Source organism: Antennarius striatus, chromosome 3 (assembly GCF_040054535.1).
Source record: "Antennarius striatus isolate MH-2024 chromosome 3, ASM4005453v1, whole genome shotgun sequence".
NCBI lineage: Eukaryota > Metazoa > Chordata > Actinopteri > Lophiiformes > Antennariidae > Antennarius > Antennarius striatus.
The window spans coordinates 16,576,086-16,588,889 of record NC_090778.1 but is presented as its reverse complement, the minus strand read 5'-3'; the positions used below and the strand labels follow the sequence as shown (position 1 = coordinate 16,588,889).

General features: G+C 38.5%; 1 protein-coding gene across 1 annotated transcript; it reads right to left on the bottom strand.

Moving 5' to 3' along the window:
• Positions 1–2,663: 2,663 nt before the first annotated feature.
• Positions 2,664–7,905, bottom strand: LOC137592803 (secretory carrier-associated membrane protein 1-like). The gene is made up of 9 exons (XM_068311221.1): positions 7,703–7,905; positions 6,804–6,884; positions 6,497–6,607; positions 5,612–5,723; positions 4,689–4,817; positions 4,382–4,541; positions 3,982–4,083; positions 3,772–3,889; positions 2,664–2,821 (listed from the first exon to the last, which is right to left on the bottom strand). Exons 1-9 carry the CDS (start codon positions 7,757–7,759, stop codon positions 2,666–2,668), a joined length of 1,026 nt encoding a protein of 341 aa, XP_068167322.1. The 5' UTR covers positions 7,760–7,905; the 3' UTR covers positions 2,664–2,665.
• Between the last annotated feature and the right edge of the window lie 4,899 nt (positions 7,906–12,804).

Below are 12,804 nucleotides of genomic sequence, written 5' to 3'. Positions count from 1 at the left end.
GTAACCCATGCCACAGATTTTAAGAAAACACCTTTAACAAAATTGTATTAACAAGATTCACGTAATTTCTGGAGAATAACTTCAAATGATAAATAGAGCAGACAAAAAATGTGAGTTTCTTTCAAATTTTATTTCATGTTAATACCATAAATATACAAAACAAACTATTTCACATGCAACAATGGCCAGACAAGTGTGTGTTATGCTTTCTTTTTACATCTGACAGAGAATGGGGATCATTTTTTTCTCTTTACATAATATACAAGAGTCCCTCTTAAATGAGCTTCTTTTCTGAGTCAGTGAAACAACATGGTCACAGGTCAAAAACAGCGTTGTGTCAGCAAAACACAGACACACTGTTATGTACTGCAGAGCAGCTTTTGCTATACATCAAGAAATTATCCAGTTGCTTGGCTTCAAATAATGACTTTGTTTGAAACTATGAATGCATTGGAATAACAAGGGTGTTTGGAACATAGAAAAGTTGTAAGTTTAAGTATGGCAATGGAATGTGTCACAGAACAGGATTGAAAAAGAAATCATTTGGACATTTGGTGAATTTCTCACAGCTTTCAGGAAACAAGATAATAAGTTACAAGTTTTCATACCAATCATGCACACATCCTCAACCTCACAAGCACAACACTTGCAAGTTCAAGTAGTAAAGCCATCAAACACATGTAAATGCTGCTGATGCTATAACTATTTCATAATAAAAAAAAGAACACGTAAAATAAAGTCAAACCAAACAAATGCTGAACTGCAAACTTAAATGACATCATAAATAAAAACAAGTTTGACTTTTACACTAAGTGCAATGAGTTTAAACAAATGTAAAAAGAAATACTGTCAAAATGCACACATACTAATCTGTGACTAATTATTGATCTTCAGCTTCTCATAGGAGAATTTCGTTCACCAATAATGTTCAGTCCATACACTCGTAACATTAGCACCACCAGCACTAATTGTCTCCTATGCATATCTGCAGAAACTCAACACCACTATGAGAGGTGCATAAGCGTAACACAAATTTAACCCTGGTCCATCAGTTACTCCAGGTCTATACACCTTAGTATTGAACAATACTGTTGAACGAATCGAAGTGATATCACTGATTGTACATCAATTCAAATTCTGTTAATGTTAATTCTGGCTCTGACTTGTGTGATATCAATAATTCAGTTCTGACAGGAAAAACTGTTGAACTGCATCAGTAACAATACAAAGGGACTGTTAGCTTATGTTGTATCCATATACATAAATAGTATTAGTGCTTTACCATTGTTTTTACTATTTTATATATTATAATTACACCTTGAGTTAATTACAGTGAAAACAGTTCTCTGTATGAATGGTACACACCCTCTTCAAAAGCTATCATGACAGCAGGAAGTGACGACACAGCAGCTCTCAGGCTCATAGCAGCGTTAGTTTTCAACTAAGTGTGAGGGGAACAGGAGGATCCACACAGTAGTTTGTTAATGTCGAACATACATACAGAAAAATGTGAACACCTCACATTCTTTTCTCCTTTCAGTCCACAAGGCCAGGAGAGACATGGACAAATTTGTGGTCACCTGCTGACATGGGTGTTTAGTGCATGATGGAAAACAGATCCAAACTTGATTAATCAGTCAAACAGCCAATAGGCATGCAACAACTTCACAGTTCACTTCTCACCGAAACCGAGGGGATAACAAGACCTTCCATCAAAACCAGCTACCAGAGAAAAGGCTGAGTGGACAGAATGATGAAGAGTTCTTTGTTTGTGCTAAACACGCATGTTGTTATCGTGTTACCAGATACTTATAGGTCAAATAGATATTGACCCCGCCCACTGTGCGATCAGTGCAGCACACAAAGTCTGAATGATTGTTCCACGAACATCTCACTGGAGCATTAGGCAGGTCCTAAAATTAGAACGTACTGTCAAAAGTCTAAATCTATGGATCACCAGGATGGTTAATGTCAAGAATCTGAATAGAAGAACCAACACAAGACAAAATAATTTGTCTTTAAGGTCTCAATAACCAAGGAAGAAAAATAAAGCCTTAACTTTCTGAAAGTGAAGAACACATTTGGGCCAGCCATAAAACACCAGACTGTATGTTCTGCATTTGATCAAGGCAAAACCATGTGAAAAACACTAGGATTGAATCATCAAGTCTAAAGTTTTTTCTGTGCTAACAAGGAAAGAAGCTGTTTGACGGTTGTCACCATGGAACAAAAAAAAACAAGGTATCCTTGACCTGTGACCCCCGACCAACCTCGGATCACCTGGTGGTAATAGATGAACGGGGAAATCGAGGTGAAAGTGAGCTGGAATCCCACACACGTGCATCACACACTGAATTACTGGATGTTTCAGGGGATGTGAGTAAACATCAGTCATCTTACTGAAAAGCAGACAGGAAGGATGTGGAAAGTTTTTACTGAAACTTGATTGGAAGTGAAAGTGGACAACTCTGGTCGTTTAATTTGACTATTTTCTCAGTTGATTCAGGTCTCTGACTCTTTGCATTTTTAAAGGTGAATCTTAGCCCAACGATATTTTTAAGTACAATCAATCTGATAACCTGTTGGGCCAGGGTTGTTCACCTCCAGCTTTCAAGTGTGTATGTCTGCTTACATGTACGTGCATGTTTGTGTGTTTAGTCTATGGCTAAGGTTTAAAGGCCCCACGAGCAGCGTTGGTTGCAGCATTAGCTGCAGCGTTGGCAGCTGCAGTCTGAACTGTTTTATTCGACATGACCCCAGTTGCAAACTCCTGCTGAGCCTTCTCAAAACTAGCACCAGTGGTGCGATAGAGTGCGTGCACCTGGAAAGAGCAGAGAACAAAGTTAGCTGAAATCAAGGGATTTAAACGAGTCACCAATCAGAAATATATTGTGATAACAAAAGATCGGTTGTTTGTGTTTGCTCACTTGAGTCTTGTCTAAGAAATTAAAGTTGACCTTTAACTGAGTCTAAGTAAAATTACATGACTGAATTCATGCAACCAACATATATAATACTTATTGCACAGTCAAGAGATTTTGTGTTAAACTTTGACCACATGCAGTCCAAACATCTATATTTAACTCCTTGGCTGCCAGCGCTTTGTAGCAATTATTCTCCTCTGACACTCCGGCCATTTATTGGTGTTTTCTTTCTGTTCTTGACTGACCCTGACATCTATTGACGTCAGTGAGTTAACTGTAACTGGATGCTGCATATTTGTTATTGCTGGGGGCAGCAGTGACTCAGCGGTAGAGCAGATGTCTTGAAGACAAATCGCTCAGCCATCGGTGGTTCAAATCCCGTTCCCGCTATGACATCCCTTGGAGTGTGAGCTGATGGTGGGAGGTGCGGCGTGTTTGGGGCACGACCCCCTGTGCGCGACCCGTCACTCTGTCTCCCCCTACTGTTTGTGTGATGTGTTACTAATTCCAAGCCCACAGGCCCCCAGTGTGTTGTGTTCAGGGGGCTGTTTTCAAAAACTATGTGTGTATGCATGACTAACAAAAGACTGTAACCACACGCAAAAAGAGTCAAGAGTGTAAAGATAATTTCCCCACGTGTGGACGAAAAAAGTAGATTTAATCTTTAATCTTTAACTTGACTGCCATTCAAACCTGACAATAGACAGGTATATCGAGTATCACTGACTAAAACGATGTATTTGATGAGTTGGAAGCAAAAAACTTCTTAATGATCCTGTTTATGGCCCTGTTGTTTGTTAAACATTGCAACGGTTGTGCTAGTTAAATTTTTTTTGGACTGTGTTACCTTTTTAAACATAATGAGGGATCCCACAGACAGCGCAGTGAACAGAGCTGCAATCAGTAACATGATAATGCCCACTGGGACACTGGCATTCAGACCAGTCAAAGCTGCGATCCAACCACTGGCAAAACCAAAAATAAAACAATACAATTGTGAGTCTTCTTCAGCACACATTTGAAGACTTACAGGAAAGTAAAGGTAGAAAATGCTAACCATGTTCCCCAACCAGTGATGCCAATAGTTTGTAGGACATGAACTCCAAACTGACAGATATAAATGAAGAAGAAGACAAAGAAGCGGAATGAACTGTCACTCCTGTAGCAGAGACAGAGATCAGGTAGTGAGAGAAAAGTGGGTTTACAGGAAAATATCTTCACCATTAATTACTCTCTAAAATTAGCCTTTTTCAGCATTAATTCTTGGTATTCTCTGAATATTTCCGGAATAACCAAAGGTTAAGTCATGAAAGTAAAGCATCATAAATTAAGACCTTCTATAACACAGAAAAAAATATTTTTAAAGTCATACATCTCTTTTTAGTAGTTTAATACTCAAGTGTTTGTTTCTTTCTACTGCTGATAAAGGCCTTGTAATGTTCATTTTATCTACTCACCTGAAAGCCCCATAAAGCGGTCTGTACCAGCAGATGAAAGAACAGGGGGTAAAAAGAAGAAACCACAGCATGGCTAAGCCAAAATCTACACCATGAGATGAATCCACAATGAACCAGGCCAGGCAACCAAACATGTTCACGAAGAGAGTCCCAGCATGAACTGGTAGAAGAACAAATGAAATGAAGACAGTTAGTATTGTTTAAGTAAAGAGATGTAGTGAAATCTAAAATATTCTCAACAAATTGAGAAAAACAATTGGCACAAGAGACGATAAGATCTGTTTCAGGATGTGTCAGATTCACTTACACATCCAAAGGTTGTACATGATCTTGACAGTCTTTTGGAACTCTACGGGAATATCCACTGCAATATCATGGTAGAAGCACGGCCCGATGGGGAACCTCTCAGGCAGAGGAGGCCAGTTGTTCTTGCGTCCTGCATGAACAAAGGCAACAAGTGGTTAAACGCACAGCCAAGTGTGTACGTCTGAGTGTGTGTGCAAGATTTGGAATAACATCAAAACAAAAGGTATAAAATCTACTAAAAAACAATACGCTGTGTTCAGGAGTTTTAGTTTAAAGTGATGTCATTACATTACATGTGACCTAAAAGTAGTGGGCGTATGTGACCTGGTAAGTGTTTAATATTTGTTAATTAATTTGATGACTCAACCTCAAACTCATATGAGGAAACCCCACTCTGTATTTCTTAAAAAGAAGTGACATGAGCGTAACTTTTTCATTCAGATTTTTCCCATGTTTCTTACTGCCGTTTGATAATCCGTACAGGTGGATGATTTATGTCTATATGAAAATTCTGATCCTTTTAAGAGCTGATCATTATTTGCCTCTCACTTGTAGTTATTTCATATAGACTTTATTAGGCATAATGTAATGGTCTGAAGAATCATAGACTGCTCTATGCACTCATATCACATGAATGTGCACAAACGTATCTTCAAAGGTTTAAAGCCTAATAAATCAAAAATGTGAGCTCATTGTTTCGACCTTTATTGGTCCTTTGCATCTCTTAAGGTGATGCAATGTCTCTAAACTAAAAAAGCAGTATTGTGATATATCACACAACAAGCATTTGGGTCAGCCCTAATGAACATTATCAGGAATCTGGCCTTGACCTTCAAAAATCAATCAATCAATCAATCAATAAGAGCTCAGACACTGAGGTTAATGAGTGGCTGAACAAAGTGATTCAGTAACAGACCGACTGACCTCCTACAGCTCCATGGGACTGTAACTCTCTCTCCCGACGGTCGAGCTCTGCTGCTTTTTTTTCCAACTCCTCCTGTCTTCTTAACAACTCAGCCTGAGCACGTGCTTGGTCCTAACATAGACACAGAGATGCACACATAAGTTCAATGGGAAACATGTGACAGTTATATCTGATCAGGCAAATAATGCAGGAATTTCTTATCTCAAGAAAGGCCAAGGAGTCATAGTTGGGTGGCAGCAACTAAGTCCACAGGGTCTCGGACTGAGGATCGGAGGATGGCCAGTTCAAGGCCCACGTCGACTAAAAAGTTCAATGTGAACTGACAGTGGAGATGTGTCAGTTAATCTCCTGAGCACTGTTGAGGTACCCTTGAGCAAGGCACCATCCCCTTACAAGTTGCTCATTGGGGCGCACCAGGGAGGAGCTGCACGCCGCTCTACCTTTCACTATATTTCTGCATGCCTACAGCCACTGTGTGTGTGGGTGTTTGTTTCAGGGCCTGTACACATATGTGTATATATGTGTCTGTAAAAATATAGACTGTGAGTGGAAAAATAATTTTGCCAAGGGGATTATTAAAGTAGTTTTTGTTTCTTCTTCTTCTAGTTGGAAGGAGAAAACTTTTTGACAGGAGAAGTAAACAGCTATTGTTGTTTATTCACTTGTTGTCTTTAGTTATCTTACACTGGCTCTTAAAACTGTACAACACAAGGAAAGCCACAAGTGGAGAACGGCTTCACACAGGCCCTCTGTGGGGGCATCATAAGTAAAATAAGACAATGTAGTCAAAATAAATGTCAAAGAAAAGCAATGGAGTCCAAACCCGCAAGACAAAGATGATAACCTAAAAGGATTTGGTACAACCCTGTGTGTCTGTGTCTTACCTGAGTCTGCTGCTGTGAATACGCCGGTGGTTCTTCTGTAGGCTTCATGATGGCAGGTTGCGTGTTTTGGGATGGAGCAGGAGTAGATTTGGGGGCATTTCCAGCGGCAGGCTGTAATCCAGCATCCACATTAACATTAGTGTGGTCAGAAGACAATGACTCTAAAACTAGAACTAGGCCACAGTCATAATATGTCAGTTAAATCCTCTGTGAGATGTGGAGGAGATGGATATAATGAGGACATTGATTTAGAAACTCTAAATTCCATTTGTGCAACACGATGAATAGTGATGCTAGGTTTGCTGACCGTTCTGGCATCCGTGAAGGGGTTATACTCCTCCAGACCACCAGGGGGGGCAGACTGGGTCACCTGTGTCACCGAGGGATCCTAAAGAACAGACAGGTGCATGAGGAGTTTCAACATGTAGACAGGTAGAAAATCACCAAAGCATTAATGCTTCCACATTCAAACAGTTATTAATGTGTAGATGACAGCTACCACATAAACCTCAGTTAACTAAGGACTTGAAGATGCTGGCCTACCATGTGCAACAAGTGGTTTTATTCCAAAGAACACCCCATTTCTCTTGTAAACACACCTTCCAGGGTCATGTCACCTTATGAGCTGCTCATTTGAACTGAAACTGCAAACCGGTGGCAGATCTTGGCCTTCGGGTTAAAATGTGCATTTCCTGACTTATCTCTGAATAAAATTGTTCTCATGGGTCATTCCATGGGGGAAAAAAGAAACATGTAACACGGATTGGCTCCATCGTTGATGTTATGTCTATAACAATGGAATATTGAAAATTTGCAATGTCAAAATAAATAAAACTCAACTGTAAGACGAAAAATCTTGGAATAAATATTGCACCCAAAAGACCACATCTGGAGCTATTTATTTTGTAAGTTCTGGGTTGGGTATAAACAAAGCTAGCAGGTGAAAGCAAGATGTTTACTGAGACAGCTAACCGGCTAATTTCAAGGCTCTTTGTTCTACATTTGTTAAACAATTTATGTATATTTTAATTAAATTGTTTAAACCTTACTCAGCAGCAGTGTGCTTTCTGCTCCTCGGCATTATATCGCGCATGTTTTACGGTGGAGAGCTCTACCCAGTCCGAAACTAAGGAAAACCTTCTTGCTGGCATTAGCTGCCACATAGGGATTAGATGGGTCCGTTAGCTAACATGCTAACGTAGTTACCTGAAATGGGTTGCTGAAGTCTGGGTCTGCAAAAGGGTTGCTGTCAAAGTCGGACATCGTCCAGCTGTCTAATAACTCTCTCCAGTGCAGAAGGGCTCCCTGTTTCCTCAGAGAAGGTTCAGTCTTCTGGTGTGACTGCCTCTCTCTGACACCTGCAGTCTGCTCTGCCTCCTTCGGATGGAGACCCCCTCGGTTAGCCGGTTAGCCACTGCCACAAAGATGGCAGCAGAGCGAATGGATGGGTGATGAGCAGCATCCCTCTACGTCATCGTCTCAGCCTCGCGGGCAGCATGACGTCACACAGGTACCAAACATCAAAAGACACCTGTGCAGTGTAAGCCTAGTGGAAAAGACAAGCTGATTTAAGATTAATAGTGTATTGATTTTTCAAAGCTTACTTTTGCATTTCCAGTATGTGGTGTTTGTTATTATAGCTACAGGTATAGATTAATAAATATACATGGATCATCTGCAATTTTATTCAGACATCAGTATTACTCCAAATGCATTATGCCTTTTCAAAAGTTACAATAGAATGTAATTTAATATGCAAATAATGTTGGATTTGGTTGTACATGACCAGAGGTAAATATCCTGGTGATTAGCTGGGAACAGGAGACCTTGACTTGCAATGGAATACAGTACATAAAATACGTTCTTGAAAACATTAAAGGCCACACAATGAACAGGATTTTATATGATTTCATCAGCAGTTTTTAATTTTACATTTTGATTGTTTTTAAAAAATCATCCTCATATCCACAAGCTCTTTATATACAGATTGATTTCCTCAAAAATATGTATTTGAAAAATATTTGGGTGGGAAATGGACAGTACAGAGACAAACACTTCATATTTGATCAGATACTTTCAACAGTTTTATTTGAGTAAATTGAGATGTTTTGTATTTGAAATTTAGAAAATAGTATAACTATTTTCTAAATTCACAAAACAGACTTTCCACATCCAGTAGGAATCATCGCACTGGCAACAACATACATAACAATTCAGGCCAGCCATGATGATACCTGAAATACCCATAGCTTTTATTTGGAGAAGTCAAAAGTGAATTAAACATGTCTGCAACTGTCTTAAAGACATTCCACAAGCTCACAGCTATTTAAAGTTCTGACCAAAAAATATTCAGTCCAAGTGACCTAATTAATATCCGTATCCTGACTAACTGTCTACATACGACTTGTATAAATGATCATGTTAACATTAATGAACTTACCTCTGGATTGACCAATGTATTAATAATAATGTGTTAAAATGGAGTGCCAAAAAAGAAATTGCCTGGTCTTTTTTCTTTTCTCCAAAGAAAATTAATCTTTATCCGTATTTTATGACATCATGATTTTATAGTTGGTGCAGCATGGTGACATAGTGTGTAGCACTGCTGCCTAACAGTAAGAAAGTTCCTAGTTCAATTCCTTTCTGTATTTGTATGTTCTCCCTGTGTCTGTGTGGGTTCTCTGGCTTCCTCCATCATCCAAAAATAATTATGAGAAAGGTGTGAATGCGTGCATGAGTGGTTGTTTGTTTATGTGGCGACGCATTTGCTCATTCAGAAGTCAGTTGGCATAGGATGGATTGGATGAATGGATGGATGAATGGATGGATTTTATTTTTGAGAAAATAGTAGTATAGTTAAATCAGAGAAATAAGCCTCTGACTCATTCACCCAACAATCTCTTCTAATCATATAAAGAGAATCCTTTTGGTTCTTCATTTACCTTAATTTTTATGTATGAACACACTTAAAAATACAGGATCCATACCTTGGAAATATTCATATCTGCAAATTTCCAGAAAACCTGCTGACACTAAACTTGAGGGACTTGATTTAAAAAACCTTTCAGGTAATTTATCATTTAATACCTTTGAAGACATTAGATGTTTTCAATTACCTCTCTGCCCCAAAATTCAATTTCTGCTACTATCATTGTTCAAAGTTATTTGTGAGCATTTTAGATTTTATTGTGTGGCAGGGACAGCCAAGGAGACGACAGGAGAGGTGGAACAAAGTCAGGGCGAAGACTACATCTAATGTCTGATTGAAATGGATTTTCCTATTTCTATGTTATTGTGTATTATACATGTTTTTTTAGATTAATTTTCATTTCATTTTCCTTCTTAAAAAACTCAAATAGGTGATATCATATTTCAGCATTGTGGGCCTGTGTTCAACATACTCTAAAAAACGAGTTGTTCTCCATCTTTATTTCTACTATTCTGATAGCAGAAAAACAAAACAAAACAAAAAACCCCCAAAACAGTACATTTACCAGGCTGCGATGTTAAATTAGGGCAAACAAAGAATATTGTGAAATGATTTTCCCAGGTCTGATCTTTAGATTGTCCTTGCGTTCATCTCTACATTACATATATAATATATACATATATACATTTACTGTGTTCACAGAACCCAGTGCTTGATTTTTTGAAGGTCAAATACCACAGCAATCTCCTTAACTTCATGGTTATGATGATTATGTTAATGACTAGAATGATGATGAGGATAATGATGTATGGAAGTGTCTGCTAGCTGTCTTGGTCTATTATGCCTATGAGAACGAGCTGGAGAGGCAAGCCCATATTACCTCCTTTGTGATGTGTAAAAGCGACCTTTTTCCCTGCAGCAATCCTCCATACTTTGCAGGTATTCATTTTGTTTTACATCGTTTCAATTATTATTTAAATTTCACTTTGCCTATAAGAAGCATCAGATCCTCAAGAGGGCCGCTGCACTGAGTGCTTTTCCAAAGGGGCTTTTAGTTCCCAAAATGGCCACTTGGGGGCACTACTATCCAATAGGTGTCCTCAAACCATTTTGCAGAATCCTTTCTCATTTGCCGTCAATTTATTTTCATTCAAACAAAGGGTGACCATGTGAAGAACATCACATCAGTTGACAGCCTGTAAATGTGATTTAAACATTTAAGCACCATTTACCCAGATTAAGTTTCAATTGAAGAACAAATGCTATTAGGTGGAAATCTTACAGTATGTGGTGAGTGATGGAGGTTAAAATATTCCTTTTTATTGTTTAAATCCTAATTTTTAAACAGAAGAATTGTGTTATCTAGGTTTTATAGTAAATTAACAGATAATATATTTAACTTATATTAATGTGCTTTGTTAATATGGAGCTAAACAGATTCATAGCAACCTAACCTGCTTCTTCTTAGTATGTAATGTACCGATATTTTTACGTTGATGCACTCAAGATAAACACAAACTGTGGATTCATTACATTTCAGGCGCTGTCCACCATTGTAAATACACACGCACAGGCACACGCACGCACACGCACACACGCACGCACACACACACACACACACACACACACACACACACACACACACACACACACACACACACACACACAACACACACACAAACACACACACACACACACACACATGCATGCACTGTATTGGTTCCTCCTCTAATCTTGTATTAATAGACCCAATCACAGACTCTATGAATAGTCAATGGCCAGTGGTCTGCAACCACACTGGTTAGACCTTGAGTGATACTGAATTTTACTAATAAAACAAACACATACACACACCTTGAGGCCCTAACAAGCACTAATGCACTGTGGGTTGAGAATATGTCACATGGTTTGTTTGCTGCACAATGCAAAAGATAAACAGTTGGTGCCCGGCTGTGTGATAGGTGTGTATGCGTTTGCTGTTTGTGTGTATGAAGAAGTGTTTGTAATGTACTTGCATGAAAGCAGGGACCTGTCTGCCCTCGTCCACTCTCTTCTGTCTCTTCTACTGCTTAACACAGATCACTCAGAGTGGAAACAACCTCTTTGGCTAATAGATGCTACAATAATTTCTTACCCAGCTATTTAAGAAACTGTTGACGGTAGAAAAACAGAGAAGAGAGAGGAGACTTAGCGACAGACAGATGGACAAACGGATGAACAGACAGACAGATGGAGCGGGAGAGAGAAGCAATTTACCGACCAGTATGGCAACCAAGTGTTAAAAGCCACAGATGCAATTATCATCATATTACCCTGAATAAGAACCGTGAGCATAATTAGATCTCATTAAGGTCTATGAGTGTTATTTTAGGGTTCTGAGAAGGTTGGATGAGCAGGATGTGATATTATGGGTTATTAATGCTGGAACATCTGCTGTCATTCTGACAATGCTGTGAATGAAAGTTTAAGGTTGAACTGATGTTATGACTTTAAAGCTCCATACAATAAATCCTGTGTATCCTAATCAAACATACAAGCAGTATGGAGGAGATGGAACTGTATTACACTTGAGGTGGAACCTATGTGTAGTTGGTGTAATTGGGATGATGTGTCTTAACACGATGGATGTGCCTTGTCCACCAGCTGGGCCTCCATATCGCTGTAAATTTCTGCTTTTCCTTTTGTAGATGTAGAAATGTAAGTCTGTTTAGTTGTCCATTATATATTTCTCAGGTGTGTATTTACATATTGTTAAGTAGTTCATTCATATATTTAGTGCTATATTTATATGTTTCCTTACGTTTATTAAATGCACACCCACATGTTTATGTGTTAGTCTAGCTGGATTGTGTAACTGTGTTGTGCATTGCATCTTGTCTCTGCAGTATAATTGATTTCTATTTCTATTTGTGTATGTGTGCGTGTTTGTGTGTGATTGTATGTATGTATGTGTATATATATATATATATATATATACACACACACACACACACACACACACACACACACACACACACACACACACATACATATATACAGTACATACATATATGTATGTATGTATGTATGTATGTATGTATGTATGTATGTATGTATGTATGTATGTATGTATGTATGTATGTGTATATATATATATATATATAAATATATATATATATATATATATATGTACATATATATGTATATATAAATATGAGAGCAGTCAGAGCACATCGCACAGCACACCACAGCCCTCTGTCAGCGGGAAAAGGCGATTGATTCTCCATTTCCATATTAATGAGCAGATTTGTTAAGAGCCTGCAGGAGAAGGAGAAAATAACAGGGTCTTCATAGGGCACGACATTTATAAATAAAGCTGAGGCAGAGAAAAATGGAAATT